Raw genomic sequence first — 18,230 nt, 5'->3', positions numbered from 1 at the left:
ATCTCTGTGCACTAGAGCTAGAATTCCGTAATTATTTCTCCATCTCTAATTACCGCCTCTTTCTCAAGTCTTATGTAAATCCTTACTATTTAAAATGTTTACTATTCTCATGCCAAATGTGTTTATATGTATGTATATATGTATGTATGTATGTATGTATGTATGTAGGTATGTAGGTATGTATATATGTACCCAAGAGCAACGTAAAAACCACAACAAATTCCTTGTAGAAGGAATTGTCACACTTGGCGAATAAAGCTGATTCTGAACCATTGTGTTTTATTAGAAAAAAACAAATATCTTTACAAAAATCTAAGCTATGTTTGGTAAAATATATAATGTTGTAACAAAAATGAGGGCACTATATGTCTCATGCCTAAAAAATACAGTACTACTTATTTATTACTGATATGCAATATCAGAATAAAGTGTGAAAGCAAGACGAATAGCACATTTAATGGTAACTCTGCAACTCATGAGGAGTGAAAAAGCAAGAGGAAAAGATTCAAGTCATACGTAACGAGACAAGACATATATAATGACAATCATCCGCGTTTTTCATATATCACTAAATGAGCCAATAAAAGATCCAGCAGCCTAGCATCACCCAGTGACTGGCCCAGTTCAGTTCAGACCATGTTTGTATAGTGTGACTAGCCAAGTATCCCTGAAAGACAAAATAATAAACAATCAGACCATTTAGATGAACGACCAATTATTCACAAAATATTTCAAAATAGCTTAGTAGCAATTTATTCTTCCTCCTTATTACTTCTCTGCAGTGTGTGCAGATCATAATTAAATCCACATGCTGTATTGTAAAAGCAAACCTTTTCATCCTCAGCATCCAGATCAAAGAGTGATCCCAGATATGTCAGGTGAAATATGGACAATGCGCAGAAGAAGAGATTAATCCCATACACCCACACATTCTAGATAAACGCACAACACATACACAGATGAAGCCATACGAGGTAAAAAAAATAATAATAAAAAGAAAGGCATTAATCACAGTCACTGTGTACCTTTTTGTTCTTAGGGATTCATATCAGATTCACTCAGCAAGTTTTCAATTCACATATTCAATTCACATTTGACAGAAATCCTTATCTATAGTGACTTACAGGAGTGCTTTGAAGGCTCGATCAATAAAATGAATACATCCTGATACTGGTTCACTAGGATTTGAACACTGGTTCATCACTGGTTCACTCGGTTTTAGGTTTCAGTCTAAGAACTCTGCCGGGGAGGAGAACTACGTCTTTAGATGTCGTTTGAAGACAAAGTGACTCAGCTGTTTTTAGATCTAGGGGAAATTTATTATAGCACCTAGGTGGTGCTATACTGCTCGAGGGTGAGTGGTGCAGTGTGAGAAATTGCTGTGAGGTCTGTGGGTACTGGTCTGTTTTTTGGCTTTGTAGGCAAGTGTCAATATTTTAAATTTAGATCTAAATAGAAAACAATTTGAGGTGACTTTAGATTTTCAAAGAAGACACCATTGGATAGCAAATAAATGGTTAGGCAAACACCCTTCAGGATCCAATTAAAATCACTTTAAGATAAATGTAAGCACATCTAATTAATAGTTTAAAAATGTTCAGTAATAAACAAAACAAGTCAAATGATGCAATACCTTCAAGAGAGAAAATAAGTCTACAGTGATCAAAATTAAGGAATGATAACCGGTGCTAAATGGCAAGTTACAATTTTTACAGATTTAGTTATGTTGTATTTTACTTAAATAAAGTGTGTTATGGGGACTTGGTTTGGTTTCTGAATGAAACACACGTTAGGGTATATATATATATATATATATATATATATATATATATATATATATATATATATATATATATATATATATAATCATTCACTCTCTGAATGATGGTGTATAAGCACACACTGTATATAATACACTTTCAGACATAAAAACACTGCTCAGCTCCTGAGGTATTTCTTTAGAATTTATAATTATAGCTTTAAAGTATTATACCTTATTATTTATATCTATATCTAATACATACATACATACATACATACATACATACATACATACATACATACATACACACACAGACACAACCCCAAGAGTTTTAAGGATTTATGAATAAAAATCTTTTCAAAAGTGCAGGATTCTGCTTTGGATGACTTCTTTATGAGTTAAGTGATGCATAAAATCAACACAGAAAATGTATGATGTAGTACTTGTATGTAACAGTATATTTTGTTAAGCTAGCCATGTCACAATTATTCAACCCCTATATAATATTGTTATTTTTTAAAGCTTTCTGACAGTTTTTATGGCCTGAAGTGAAGCTTCAGTAAGCCTTTGGGAACTCTATAACGATCCTTCATTTGCTTCAGCTGTGATGCATATATAAACCCCAACCATGAAGGTGTTCAAGGTGAGTTGCAATCATGGGAAAGACAAAGGAGCTTACACAAAAGCTGAGAGAGATTATTTCATCACATCTGAAGGGCCTTGGGTAAAAGAAGATTTACAAAATATTGAACATTCCAAGAGACACCATTGGGAGCATTATAAGGAAGTTTAAAACTTATGGAACAGCTGCAAACCTTCCTGGGCGTGGAAGAAAACCCACAATTTCATCAAGGGCCCTTAGCAACTTAGTCAGGACAGCTAAGAAAAACCCCTGTGTGACCAAGAAAGCTACTGGATGACCTGATGAGAGCTGTTACAAGTGCTTCAGTGGCAACTATAAGACGTGCACCGAATAAACAAGGACTTCATGGCCGGACCCCAAGACGCACACCACTCTTGACCTCAAGGAATATCAGGAGTAGACTAGAATATGCCAGGAGGAATTTGGATAAAACTAGTGTTGAGTTCTGGGAGACAGTTCTATGGACTGATGAAACCAGAATGAAAATTTTTGAACATATGGACCAGCAGTACATCTGGCGTTCCAAAGGTCAGGCTTATGACCAAAAGGATACCATCCCCACGATCAAGCACGGAGGTGGGTCATTGATGATGTGGGGCTGTATTTCTGTGGCAGGAACTGGCAATCATGATCTTGTACCTGGCATCATGGATTCCCAGAAATACCAGGTCATTTTAAAGAAGAACCTGATGTCTTCTGTAGACAAATTAAACCTTGGTGATCATTGGATCTTCCAACAAGACAATGATCCCAAGCACACCTCCAAATCAACTCATGCTTGGTTGGGGAAAAGATGCTGGAGCATCCTGGAGTGGCCTTCTCATTCACCAGATTTAAATCCGATTAAAAATCTTTGGTAGGATTTGAAGAAGGCAGTTGCAGCACGGAAGCCATCAAACCTCACTGAGTTACAGACTTTTGCATGTGAAGAATGGGCAAAGATTCCAATCTCGAGGTGTAAGAAGCTTGTCAGCGCTTATCGAAACCGTTTGTTAGAAGTTATAAAAAATAAAGGACACTCCACAAGGTACTGAAGCTGGGGGATGAATAATACTGCACATGCTCATGTGTTACGAGTTACAATTTTCATTTAAACTTCAAAGTTAAGTCAACTTCTGTTGTCAAACTAACTCGTATGTATTAATAAATATTTTTATTTCATGAGGTTTATTTTTTTCATTGATTTTCATTATTTTATCAACATCACTATAATCTTTTGAGGTGAGGGGGTTGAATATTTCTGATTGCAAGTGTGTGTGTGTGTGTGTGTGTGTGTGTGTGTGTTTTTTTGGTTTAATTATCTAAATTAAAGTTTATAAAAATTAAGCTTGGGATTATAATTATTTAATACATAATTGACCCTTAAAAGCTTTACTCTAAAAGCTAATTAAAAAGGGACATCACAGGGAAAATTATAACAGATATAAAAGTTTCAGAAAGACCTCATTGGAAGCCAATTTATGGCCCCAGTCAAGCAACAAGGAAAAGTACAGTTTGCTATCTTTATATCTGATATTTCCTATTCCATACTCACCAACCACTGCACAGGTCAAAATCAATAACATTCAGGATTTTAAAACATCACTTTACCTTTTTGTTCTGATGCTGGCAGTCATTTAGGCAGCGCCTTGACAGTATGCATGCACTGAAAATAGCTGCTAATCTCTTTCTAAGAACTGAAAGAAGGACAAAACATAGCAGTCAGTTTGGGGTATGCAGCGTACTCAGCATTAGATGTGAATGAGGAGGTAAACGGGTGTTTTACCATGTTCCACATACGTGATAAACCCCAGAGACAAGAGCACAGCTCCGAGATGGAAGCTGAGGCCCTGAAGAGCAACAGACAAGGGTTAGGATTCTAATATTCAAGCCATTCTGGTGTTCCAAAAACTCACCACTAGGAGTCTCTAGCTGCACAGCTGTGAAGCCTAACTATGCGACAGTGAAACATTAAGTCACGACTCCACACAGGTCCTCGCTTTCATATCATGTCATCATCTCGCTTTTCTTATTGATAAAGAGCTTGAAGCTAACCAGCTCCAAACACCACATTGTGATTTATCATCATTTACATGAACTGTTAGATATATACACACTATTCTCTGAATTCCTGTTGCCATAAAATGGAACACAATAGCAGAGATGGCTATGGAATAGAGCATTCGCCAGATTATGTAAATGCAAATAATATTGTAGCAAATTCACACACACAGACATATTACTTAAAGAAGATCAGAAGTTCGATGAATGATTTATACACATTTATTGTTGTTTTTTTTAAGTCCACTGACTGCAGTCAGTGTTTCCTCTTAATAGCAAACACCAGAGGTGGGAGTAAGTCACACATGTTCAAGTCACAAGTAAGTCTCAAGTCATGAATGTCAAGTCAAAGTCAAGTTGAGTCTTTTTTAAATATTTGTCAAGCAAGTCTCAAATTTGCGACTTAAGTCTGACTCGAGTCAAGACATATGACTTAAGTCCCCCATCTCTGGCAAACACACTATACAGAAAACAGAAAAAACACTGAACTTCTGTCCTTTTGTGTAATTTGTACTTTGTTTAGACAATATGTTGATCTATTAACTTAGCTTCTCCTCCACGTGCATTTTACAGGGATAACTCATGATCCAGTAAATAATCCACCTCCTTCACATTCATTACACCTGTGACAGTAGGCATCTGTAAAGTGCCTAGTGATTATGTATTGGAAACCTCTCCAGAACAGGCTGAGAGATATTAAACAGTTGAGAGATTGTTTCAATCTGTGTAACCATGTAACATGCCTGAGCTCTTTACAGTTAGCTTTTCTTTCTTACCACCACTGGTGGTGGTGTTTCACTTGGGTAAAATAAAATCCAAAATAAAATCCAAAATAATCCTCCGTAAGCCAAAAAATTAAACCTAACATTGATTTTATTTTAAACATTTATTAAAGACAGGCAACACATAGCTCATTATTATTTAAAATGTATGTATTAATGATTCCATACTCACATGGAGTAGAGCACTAGCGGTGTAGGTCACCAAAATTGCTGGAAAAGTACCCAGCTTCAATGCACTCTTAAAGATATCTGTGCAAATAAACATCAACAGTCAGTAAATATAAGGCATCATCCCAAAAAATAAATAAAATAAATAAATAAATAAATAAAATATCACTTGTGAGCTTATGGGAACATTTACATTTGTTCAGCCAGCGAGACATTGGCAGGTTCCAAGATGTGACAACTTCCACCATGGATCTTGGCAATTCAACGTTGAGAGGCTTTGCCACTGTAATATCCCTACAAATACATATTTTGCATTTGTGCATCATTTATTAATTCTCTACATTAAATATAACAACACTGTCCCCCCCAATGCCACCCAACTACTCGCTACATGATGCAGCAGTTATTTTATTCCTGTTTAGCTCTCGCCTCCTCATCTGTACACTCTGCTCAAACAGGAGGCAGTTAAAGTTATGTTTGAGTTTTCAGGATTTCTCATTAATATGGCACTGGAGCATCACTGGAATACTGACAATTGACAAAAAAACCTTGTAAGTGTTTTTTTTTTTACCCCAGTTATACATCACTGTAAATACATCACAAATAATTTAGGTAATAATAGGTAATATTTCAGGCAATTTCACTGCTGTTAGTGGTTTAGTGACAGACCACAGTGAGTCACTTGATGTTGTAAAATGACTGAAAGTGAGAAAGGTTTCACTTACCATTTGACGTTGTCTTTATGCTCAGAAAATCCAGCACCAGCCATAACCATGGTTGCTTCACTCAGATAGCTAACAAAGTAGTTACTGAAGTGGAAGGACACCGCATTCTCGTATGCATGAAGCCATCTAATGACAAAAACATTTCTTTAGCCAGCTGTTCTTTAATATCTTCAGCCAGTGCTTTTACCTGACTGACCTGTGAGGTAGTCCATCGACATATATGGGAATGAAGTAAGGGAAGAGATATGGAGCGATGCAGGTCGAGATGACGAGGCAAACCTGACTTTTTATAAAGCACAGAGCGATTTTTGCAAACCAGGCAAAATTCTGAAAAAAATCAGAATTTAAAAATCAGATTAATGCCAAATATCCATAATCACACATTCCTAGATTAGCAAATCATTCATGCAAGAGTAACTGAGTGCGGACGGGATTACCATTTTACGGCCATCCAAAGCATCTCTGTAACTGCTGAAGCTAATCCATGGGCCAAAAATGACTGTTCCCACAAAGCATATGTACCCGAGGAAGTCCAGCAATGTAGGAAAGGAAGACACTGCCCCTCTGTCAAGGTCAAAAGCCAGAGAAATGGCTTTCATGGCCACCACCATCTGGGAGCCTGGGTTCATATAACAAAAGGGGAAAAAATCTTTTGTCTAATATCAGACCAATTACATGAACTGATTAAATTACAGTACTCCAACAGGTGCAAGTATTACTTACCTCTCATCTTATGCCAAGTCTCGGCATCTATCATATGAAGTTCTCTATGATTAAGAGAAAGTCATTTTTAAATGTAATTAGTAAACATTTCACTCTAAATTAGGAATAAAGCTTTCTAAATTAGCACATACCCCATGAGCATATAGATGAGTATAGCCAAAGAAAGAAATACTCCACGGTTGCTGGACCTTCGGCAGAGGAAGAGGATGAGGTAGCAGACGAGGCTGAGTGTGATCACCCATATCGTGTTTAGCTCAAAGAACACATAGAGCACATAAAGGCCCCCTGCCAATGAACTCAGATGCTTGACATGTACTGAAATACCTGCAGAACAATACAATCAGAGTAAATCAAACATGTTTCATAGGCGCAGTGGTACTCAAGAATATCCAGTTTATCAGAAAAAAACGTGCATACTACAAGTGCGCTTTTTCAAATTTACATATAAGACGACTCACTAATAAAAATCTCAACTGGCATTTATGGATTATATGGATTAAATCTTTAAGTTTAAAATAGCTTTATTTATTGACATACAAAGAGAATGAATAATTTTGGAAAACCACCATTATTCCGAGTTGATGACTTGAATAAAAGCAATTCAAAAGAAATCCATAAATTAAATAAGACCAAAAATAAAGCCAAACGTAATAGCGTCATATATACAAGGCCTGTGGTAGCCTATGTACTGCAATGGCTGAGCTGCATTATTTTTATTAGGTTTATTACAAGACACACTTAAGCTACTTTCACACAAAATTGCTGCAAGTCGCCAGTTCTTACTACTGGTTGCCATAGTAATAACGTTTATCGGTGAGTGGTGCAACTAGCATCATATCATATGAAATGAAGGAGAAGCAATGTGCACTATTTTGCTACTGTATGTGCTCTACTGTATTTACTCCATATTTATAAAAGGTTTTCTCTACTTTGTCAGGTTGCAGGAGACACCAAGGGTCGTTGTCTCTCATGTGGCCAGAAGTCGCCAGGTCTCATAGAAAATGAATGATATCCTATCACTTTTTTTCAGGGCGAGTGGCTGCATGTGTGAACATAGCAGAGAGTGTTCTTTCAAGTTTAGTCACCACTTGTCATTTTTCAGCTCACTTTACCTTTTATAAAGTATTGTAGTAAATGTAAATCAGCTTGTAAATAACACTTGTTAACTTACAGGCCATTGGCATTTATTTAGATATTATGTAAATGAAACTTTTAGAATCTGGAGGGAATTTTAGTTTGCTTAGGAGACGAGTGATGTCAAAAGCGAGCTTACTGGGATAATAGAGGACTGACTCCACTGAGAAACACAGGATATTGTTAGGGCAACTATAATAGTAATGGTTGTGCATGCAATTAAGGTACATGTTCTAATCAGTATTTTGAAAAAGATAAAATAAAAAAAATAACAGGCAAATTGTCAGTCTATTCAAGGCCATATGGCAGTGGTGGAATGGTGGTAAATTTTCTTAATTAGTAATCAGAAGATTATGAGTTTAAAGATTGCCAGAAACCCATTGTTTTGCCTGTGAGCAATGCTGTCACCCCTTAATTGCTTATTCTGGGTAAAAGTGTCTCCAAAATTAATAAATGCAAATATAACTCACCCAGTCTGCAGATGATGCGGCAGAGGCAGCAAACAAGAATCAGCTGCCACACCTGTTCCAGACCTTGCCAAGCAGTAGGCACAACACAACCCTCAGCAAGAAACCACAAGAACTCCTTCGTGCCAAATGACTCCATGGCAACCTGAAAAGAATTTTGTGTTGTGCACACAAACATGCACAATTTTGTGTGAGAAATGAACCGAGCAGTCTGCTTTCAACCAAATACACCTCATCTTATACAAATATGCATGCCAGGCCATGCCAGGCCAGGCCAGGGGCAACATGGTAACATCAGCAAGCAGACATTGATTGCTTTTCATCATGCTTTTTGGTTTGACTGATATATGTTGTATAAGCCCATTCTTCACATATTTATCCTAAACCTTTTATTTATTGCATGCCAGTCTTAGTATCTACAGATGGATGACACAAGCACCTTAATAAGCTGCTTCAACCCGCTTTACAAGGCTCTGTGCTGGAGGGATAAACACCATTCTTCAAAACGATATGATTTCGGTCTAACTACAGTGGTGTAGAGCGCTGTCAGACTTGTCAGTTCAAGTGGACAAACAGACACAATAACAAATCCGCTGTTTTTTTTTCCTATTTAACCCTTGTGCTCTGTTGCTACTTAGCAATAGATGTGCTGTTCATAGGTCATATTGACTTTCAGCTGCTGAGAAAGACTGTAATATTTGAGATAACTGACCTTGAAAACAAAACAAAACCACTTCTCTACCAGCAGGGACTAAGAGAACAAATACCGAATTCATCCATCATCTTTATTTTATTAACCGGTAACATACAGTATTTATAGTTTGGGTTCCATATTAATTAAAAACATAGAACGGATCATTTTGACCTGCGTAGAACATAACGGATGAGATTTCACTGCATTTTAACACAATCAGGTATCACTTATCCTAAAAATAGTACACAAACTTAATACAAATGATTCGACAGTATCGTATCCTTCATGGATAAATGTTTATTCTTATTCTTTCCCAATGTTTGTTAAGATGGGAATCTGCTACGGGACCAGAGGGTTGCAGGTTCGAATCTCAGGTATGCTTGAGAGATTCCCTTCAGCAAGGCCTTTAAACTTGAACTGCTTAGCTTCATGTACTGAATTCTACCTAAACTGTACGTCATATTTAATAAGAGTCTCAGTTAAACCAAAGTAAATAGAGTCAGGTGTCTGTCAGTTCATCTGAATGCACTTTATTGACCATTTTCCAGAAGTTGTTCCAGTTTGGACTAACAGTCGCCTATATTCTGTTGTGTTCACTGCAGGAATGTCGTCTCTTTCTCTTGGCTCTTATTATTATTTATTTTTTCCTTTAACTTCCGCCGTTAAAATGAGTCTTTTGTTGTGTTCGGTTAAGTTCAAACCTGGAAAAATTGCTTCTTTCAAGCTAATAAACGTTAGCTTTAAACAGCAGCACATAGACTAGATAGTACATGCTCAAGGAGCCGTGTTCATTTCAGCCGCTTCTCTTACCACAGGACGTCAAACCCGGAAGTGAAGTTAGGAAAATACGCCAGGATTTAAATCACTCCAGATATCTGCTCCATGTTGGGGGCACAACTGTAACACATCTGTCCGCTTTACAAAGGTAAAGAATAAAGTGAAACACGCGCTTGAACATGGTGAATTTCAACCGAACTTGATTCCACGTCGCGGTGGAGCAGCCAATAGATGCCTTCAACTTTGAACAGTGGAGCTCATGTTACACACGTTTCCTCCTGGTCATGCAGAAATGTACCCCATCACACCCACTGATGCCGTGCACACGTTTATCTTAGCTACAACTTCTCTCAAGGGATTCACACACACACACACACACACACACACACACACACACACACACACACACACACACACACACACACACACATATGCAAACCACACATGGGATCATGATTTAGGCCTGTAAGTGTAGAATGTTTTACATAATTAATTGAAGTCTTTATATAATTTATTTAATTGTTTAAAATGATGTCCAAACTCTGTTGGCCTCACAGCTTTACACTGAATATAAAGTAAATATAAAGTGGCAGTTTTACCAGTAATGTGAAATCCATTTTATAAAGAAAAGAAAATATATAGGAGACAGGAGACAACAACAACAACAACAACAACAATAATAATAATAATAATAACAATAATAATATATTTGATATATTATTATTGTTATTATTATTATTATTATTATTATTATTATTATTATTATTATTATCTAAACATCATTGTGTATGTGTAAATGTCATGTGTACAAATGTAGTGTGTGAATATGTGTGTATGATTGTGCCTTATGATGGACTGGCAGCCTGACCACATAGTATACTGCCTAGTGTCCGATGTTCCCTACAATAGACAACAGGCTCCTCAGTAACCCTGTGTAGGATAATAATAATAATAATAATAATAATAATAATAATAATAATAATAATAATACATTTGGAGAGCAGACCTTAAATGCGGGCTTATTACTCTTGTGTCCTACTGATATATTTCTCCTTAAATGCATGCTATAAAAGTTTAGAATTTTCTATTTAGAGTTCATATTTTTAATTATTTTTATCTATTATTCTCTTTTTTAATTCTTGAACCTTTAACCCATAAATCATAAACTAGTTAGATTCCATTACAATGTAACTAACACTCCAAACATTTTCTATAGTATTATTGGTGGATTATTATATTATGTTCAAGGTAAAATTAACCTGACATTCTGCACCCTTGTTTTTAATGTACCAAGGTTTATATTATGAGACTTTATCGATTCCCTATAGATTCAGACTCCCTATTAAAACACAATAACATGATTGGTGTCCCCAAACACTTTCTGGTGAGAACCGGCTCATTAAATTCTTTAGGTAATGAAACCCATTAGGCCAATTCCCATTAGGCATTTTAGTTTTTACTTTTTTCTTTGTCCTATGTTAATTTAAAATCCATTTAGTGACCATTCAATTGGGATTACAACAATAACAAGGTAACAATAGCTAATACAGTGATTACATCTTTGGCAGCATTTTAATGTTATCCCCTGGCTGCAGCTCTGGACTACTGCAGCCATAAAGCACTGGTTACATTAGCCAAACTACAGTGCACAAACAGATTGTGTGCTAATAAATGTTATCCAGTTAGTACGCTATCCATAGTATGTTCCCTGTATTAACGTGAGGTTCATGACATAACTTGTAACATATGTCTAAAACATTCCACTTGCAGCAAGGTTGATTTAAAAAAAAGTACATTTAACTATGGACTGTATGAAAATTTCAAGTCAAGCCAATAAGTGTTTGTTATCATTTCAACCATATAGAGCTGGTGCAGTACATATTGAAATTAAACAATGAATTGAAATTAAATTCCTCCAGGCCCATGGTGCTGCATGAAACAACACAGAACTAAGGACTATGTACATTAACTCAGTTCCACCTAAAGTGCACATCTGAAAATTTGTAAAAACATTGCAAGACAGAAGACAGAAAAAAACAGTACACTACACTACAATATAGTAGTATATTAGTTTACAAAGAGCAGCAAGAGTGTGTGTATATATGTTGGTGTCAATCTAGTCTCTGGGAATCAAGGAGTCGGATGGCTTGGGGAAGAAACTGTTTACACAGTCTGTTTGTGAGGGTCTGAATGATTTGGTACCTTTTTCATTGTGAAGAGTTTGTATAAGGGGTGCAGTGGAGTTATTTAAAATCTGTAGGGCATATTTAAGATTTTATGAGTTCAGGTTCATTACGCATAATGCCCAGGTCTGTAACAAAATGTGAATGTATGAACAACATATCTGTTTCCTACTGTATGAAGTGGTAAGCAGACTACAGATTTATGGTTTTCTCCTGAGCTCAGGACATCTTCCCCAGTTGTTGGCAGGTCTGTATGGTTTATTGAGGTACCTTGGCACTGATATTTTTAGTCGTGGCAAGCTGCATCTCATTGTATTTCTGCTTGGGATAATGTGAACCAGTGAAACCTGGCATACCAATGTGGGAACCGTGACACTTGTTTCCATGGTAATTGTTCAAATGACATTGCAAGATTGGTCTGCATTTAGTCTGTGTTATAACAGGGCTTCTGTCTCTCTTATGCTGGACCTTTTCTTATTTTCGGGAACCACCATATAATAATATATTCCAAATATTTTCTGAATATTGACCAGTTAAATGGTAAACGGTGGTGATTTCTGTAGGCATCCACACTGGAATAATCACGTGTCCACATAGGCCTGTGTGCAGTAATAATGAAAAATGTCTGAGATTTTAACAAGGAGACGTGTTTTGCCATGTCAGCCCTCAGGAGGTCTTTAGTGGAGAGAGTGCAGTGGCACTACCTTATTGCATGGTGTCACTATAGTGTCGCAGAGTGTAAAAACTACCCTACTGTACTATTGTCCAGGCTAGATCCTTAATCTCAACTCTAGCTATTTATCCATCTTGAGACCAGAATTGAGACCCTCCCCCATGGTGACCCACATGAAACAGACACAGGATGTGATGAATTAGGCCTAGGTTTCGAACAGTTCTATTCCATTTCTGTGCTCAGAGCCTGAGAGAGGCTTAGATCAGCGCTAATGGCCACTACTCATTGACAGATTGTGTAAAATATTAATCGTGATTGAGAGTGGTGTGTTGGTGAGGTAAGGCATGTTTAGTGCATACAGATGCACCGTTCTGGTAAATTATTTGGTAATTAGACAGTGCTGCCCTTGGAGAGAGGACATGGTTCAAAGCCCTGGTTTGTCTGATGGAGTGGAAATGCATCTACTATATACACAATGTGATAGTGTTGGAAGTATTATAAAAAAAGGTTAAAAATGGTAGTAACTCTGAAGATCAAACAGTACTGATGTTTTCTGAAGTAACTATGTTCTAAGCTAAGTAATAAGCTTTTAGTTTACTGAAGCTTTATTATTATTTTTACGATTTAACATATACATTTACCCATGAGAACAATTTTATCTATGCAGGAGTGAAAAACACCTTAACCTGTCTCTTGAGCCACCGTACAACAATTAGACATTTATTTCACCACCTTCCTTCCTCCCTCCCTCCCTCCCTCCCTCCCCTGTCTTCTTCTCCTCCCCCATCTCTCTCTCTTCTCCATGGACATTCACTCTTTTCCTCGTTGATTCTCTTCTGATGTTCCCCATCCCCCAAAGGCTGCACACATGATCTTTGAGCTATTTACGTGTCTGTATTTCTATAGTGTGCAGTCTGCCATTGGGCTGTGTTTCACTGACACATGTACTGTTGCCCTGATGTACACATCCCGTGTTCAAATCTTCCACATGCTGGGAACAGACTGTGAACAGTGATATCTCTGTTGTACAAGTGTGCGACCTCTTAAAGATCTTCTTCCAGCTTAGCTGACCTCTTCCTGAGTCATAAATCATTTTGGAGGACTTGTGTCAGGGTATAGAGGGAGTAATATGTTCTGCCTGTGGAAACTGTCAGAGAAAGAAGTTGCTAGACCTTTAAAATTTAAATAAGCAATTCTAGACCACAAATGACACTAAAAAATAATAGTCAGGAGGATATTTGGATATTACAGAAACTGATTAGACTTTGAAATCATATAGGTTAGCTTTGTGTTGATTTTATTGTTTCTTTCACATAATACGTGAATCAAATGCAAATTTCAATTCCGTCTTCTTAAAAGGAGCAGTTTCTTCACCCTCCACCATCCAGTTGTCTTATTACTGAAATTGGTCTCTACATGGGTTGCATTTTCTTATAGCTGACGATTTACCTTATCTAATGAATTCTACACAGCGACATGTATCTCTGTATCAATCAAATAAATAATTGTAGAAAGCCTTAGTAGGGTTTAAAATATGAAAACCAAAACAAGCCACAAAGCTAAAAACCCTAAGTTTTGTTTGTATCGTGAGCATGTCCAATTCTGATTCCACAAGATGACTGTCATGAACAGAAGGTATGTTCTACATCAAGTATGTTAAAAGAGGATATTACAGAAGTAGAAAAACTCAATTGGTCATTACATGAAAAAGAATCAGGAATATGAGGCAATATGAGTTTTTTGTAGTTTGTCAGATTTTGACTTTGGCTAATTGGAAAAAGAGGTTGACATTTTCTTTTCACTCCAGCCGGAGGGACTTAATCTATAACCCTACCCTCATTTTGGTGAAAGCAATCTCTTATCTTTTGTTGGTCCAGCACACATCGGTGCTCCTCTCTTATCCTTCAGTAACTGACATCCCTCTCTCCCATCTAGTCAGTCCACTCTGCTGCAGGGACTGTTGCTTTTGCCTCTGTAATTGCTTGTCAAATCCCATGGTGTGTGGAGCTTTGTGACATCTTTTATTAAAGGTCCCCAGTGAGGACATGCACTGCCCTAATGACCCCTCTCTCCTTGTCTTTCTGTAGTATGAACGCATCCTGCTCTTTCTTGTCATTTCTCATTTCTTTCAACTCAACCCAGCATCAGGTTTACATTTAGAATGACTGTTTGGGGAAAGAACACTGTCTTCTATAATGGCACCTTGAGAGGTACAGTATGAGTTAAATGCACATGTCTGCACACATATACACAGACAAGCCCTTCTGTTTATTTAAAAGGATATTCAGTGCCTTCAGATTTTCACAAAGCATCACATGCGAGCTCTAACCTGAAAATAAAAGCAATTCTTTTCTGCATGAAGCCCACATATGGATCAATGTCAGTTCAAGCAATGCATACTCAAGGTCAGACTGAAGTCGAATAAATAAACAGTAAACAAAGGAATAAAAAAAAAAAAATCTAAGAATCCTGGCAGACTGAGAGGACATCTGTAACACATGCTTGCTTCCCCTCTCTAGCTCTCTGGCACACTTTTTCCCCTCATGGAGCAGTAAATTAGTAATGAGCATATTGTTAAAATTCATGTAGCTGCCCTGCACTCTGCAGTTACACTCTAGCTCCCTGCCTTAATGCATGTTAATACACCTACATAACCCACCAATTACGTTATCCTTAGTGCAGAAAACGAATGCACATGAAAATATGTCTAAGGTTGTTATAATGAGAAAGCATGAATACAAAACGCCTTCATCCATCTGCCCGACCTGGCCCATCCTCCTCTATCTCCAGTTCATTCTATTGTTCCACACCACAAGCTAAATTTAATTATTATTTGCTGGAAGCAAACAGGGAAACGGTATTGAATAGCTCTAACTCTATAGCTCCCCTTTTTTTATGATACACCCTCAGCCTCAGTCCAGGTCAGGCAACATGTCCCTCAGTTGCTCCTCTTGTGAAGTTGTTCATCTTCTCATACTTGTCTCACAGTATTTTTACACACTAAACTAAAACTGCTTTAGGAGCCAAAACAGGGGGATCAGATCATGGTAAGTTATAGTATAGCAACAAGTTCCAGGTGTTAACTAAGGGTGCAGTATAAATGCTTAAATGCTGGTTAATCATTTTAAAAAAAAAAGCTAGTAAGTCTAATAGAGTTCATCAGTAAATTCTTGTGTATAAAAAAAGAAAATAATTGGCCATTCCTTTGTAATCATTCTAGATGGGACTGTATGAATATCCATTAATAATGCCTTTATTTAAGAAAAGAAATCTTGTTAACTCTTTCAGCTAATGAATATCATGACAAACCCTCGGATTATTTGAGAAACTCGGGACGATTGATAAAGTGAAACACCACTAACAAGCTGCCTTCAGATCCAGATCATATGATCCAACCACTTTTGCTCACTGATGATGATCTCTGCAGGCAGTAGATCAATTCAGAAACACCGTTAGGACTGTGGCATATGTTAATAAATGGAAGTCCTAACTTTGTGTGTGAGTTTGTATAGATGTCAACTTGATGTGAAAACTTTGAACAATATGAATATTGAATTGATATCTATAGTTGCAATGAGTCTGTCTGTGTTTTCCTTTGTTTCTGTCTGCTGCCTTGCCCTGTTAATTGTTTGCTCCGCCCACTTCTTGGTTACCATGGACACTAATTGTACTCAATCTTTCCTCCAGGTGTGTTGTCTTTGTCTCTGATTGTCTCTGCTTTGTCATTGGTTCTTGTTCACTATATCTACTCTGTTTGTTCACTTCCCTGGTGTTAGTCGTTGTAGTATGTTGTCTAGTTATGTTTCTGTTCCCTGTTTTTGCCTGCCTATTTGTTGTTTATTTCTTGTTTTGATTTTGTAAAACTTTAAACTGCATTTGGATCCTCACTCGCCTTTGTCTCACCGTGTCTCTTCGTGACAATAGTATACCCTGTGTTACGAAAGAAAAGGCTGACATTTTTGCCTATAACTCAGGTTCACATACTGTACTGCAGATTATTTTCAAACAGAGCTTAGATAATGTAAATGAAAATGATTAATACTGTGTGAGTCTGGATATTAATATTAAAAACAAGAAACTATTAGCATTACTAATGGTTGTTACTTTTGTATATGACACAGCTGTCTGTTATTGTGTATGCTTTATTAAGTCCTGGTGTGCTAAGGATTAGTGTGTATATGAATTCATCATTATGTAACATTTCCATATTGCGTATTTGTGGAACGTATTCTAATGTGGTTCCAGAGTTGTACTACAGTAGATACTTGCCGAGTTAATATGTAAGACTTAGAAAACCAGGTTACCATTTTAGCTACCAGCAAAAGGACGAATACTGCAAATATGTCTTAGGGTGTTGAAATGGAAAATCGTTTATACATTCAAAGTAAATGTTCCTATTTGCCTTAATGCTCATCGGCACTACAGTGGAGCAGTGTACCGATGTGGATTACAATTCAGTGCAATACGCTTTGTGTTATTGAGCCTCATGAATACTAACACTCGTATTTAGATAAGCAAGAGAGCACATATTTGTCCCTAAGCCTATTGAGGGAACTAGTCAAGCAGAGCTGCCAAGTCATCTTTTTCTACATAACATATGTGTCTGAGCCTGAGTTTTGTGTTTATTTTAGGGGAAGTCTATATTTTATTCATGGTGGCAAAGTTATGACATAAATGCTGGCTTATTGATACTGAGTTTGTTATGAAGCATCACAGCATAGGTGCAGAATGGTTGTGTCGCTTGAATCGGATCATGTTCAAATCAATTTGATTAGATGTTACTTGAAGCCGGGGTTTTCTGGTGCAGCAGGTGGGAATGACCTTTAACGCCAGGTTGACCAAATGTCTGTGTAATGATTGGTTATGACTCAGGCTGCAACGATGTCCACCAAAACACTGATGCTTTGTTCACACACGCAGTGATTTTATTGCTGCAATCACCAGTCACTGAATTTCGAAGTTACCAGTAGATGTTCCTACTACTGGTTGCCATAGTAATAACATTTACCAGTGGGTGGTGCAGCTAGCATGCCACAATGTGCATCATATACAAGATGAAGCAGTTTCTTCTCTCTGAAACGGATGATGCGCACTCTCCATTCCTAGTCAATGCACCAAGTCACTCCATATTTGGATAAAGTTAAACTTTCTCAGCTTTTCTTGCATTGCTGGACACGCCCACATGTAGCAATCAACTCTTGCTGTCGCTTATGTTGCTCTCATCGCAAAGTAATGATCTCCGGTTGCTTTGTCGCAGCAAGTTGCCATATGTGTGAGCACAGCATGAGACAGATTTCTGTGTCTCTCACTGTAACAGTATCAGGCGTACTGTATATGTGTGAGGAAAAAACTTCAAAGTTTGACATTTTCTACTATAGATAGATTCTGAAAATCTACAGGTGCTCCTGAAATGATTTTTTCGCATCTCACATCCAAGATCAAACATTGAACTTTGAACA

At 37.2% G+C, this 18,230-nt stretch overlaps 1 protein-coding gene across 1 annotated transcript; it reads right to left on the bottom strand.

The window, feature by feature from the left end:
* Window positions 1-259: 259 nt before the first annotated feature.
* Window positions 260-10,270, bottom strand: porcnl (porcupine O-acyltransferase like). The gene is made up of 13 exons (XM_027166738.2): window positions 9,949-10,270; window positions 8,448-8,589; window positions 6,975-7,167; window positions 6,844-6,887; window positions 6,558-6,739; window positions 6,317-6,447; window positions 6,121-6,246; window positions 5,589-5,689; window positions 5,400-5,476; window positions 4,171-4,234; window positions 3,996-4,081; window positions 831-932; window positions 260-667 (listed from the first exon to the last, which is right to left on the bottom strand). Exons 2-13 carry the CDS (start codon window positions 8,581-8,583, stop codon window positions 569-571), a joined length of 1,341 nt encoding a protein of 446 aa, XP_027022539.1. The 5' UTR covers window positions 8,584-8,589; window positions 9,949-10,270; the 3' UTR covers window positions 260-568.
* Window positions 10,271-18,230: the final 7,960 nt, after the last annotated feature.

Source organism: Tachysurus fulvidraco, chromosome 14 (genome assembly GCF_022655615.1).
Source record: "Tachysurus fulvidraco isolate hzauxx_2018 chromosome 14, HZAU_PFXX_2.0, whole genome shotgun sequence".
NCBI classification, from domain to species: Eukaryota; Metazoa; Chordata; class Actinopteri; order Siluriformes; family Bagridae; genus Tachysurus; species Tachysurus fulvidraco.
The sequence above is the reverse complement of the archived record's forward strand: the minus strand, read 5'-3'. Positions and strand labels throughout refer to the sequence as shown.

What these genes read in the sequence shown, in the direction of transcription:
- porcnl (XM_027166738.2), bottom strand. Translation starts at nt 8,583, where the DNA reads ATGGAGTCATTTGGCACGAAGGAGTTCTTGTGGTTTCTTGCTGAGGGT. An exon ending in CCGCATCATCTGCAGACTGG is followed by an intron (nt 7,168 to 8,447) that starts GTGAGTTATATT and finishes ATTGTTCTGCAG; the next exon opens with GTATTTCAGTACATGTCAAG. An exon ending in CCGCTAGTGCTCTACTCCAT is followed by an intron (nt 4,235 to 5,399) that starts GTGAGTATGGAA and finishes GTTGCTCTTCAG; the next exon opens with GGCCTCAGCTTCCATCTCGG.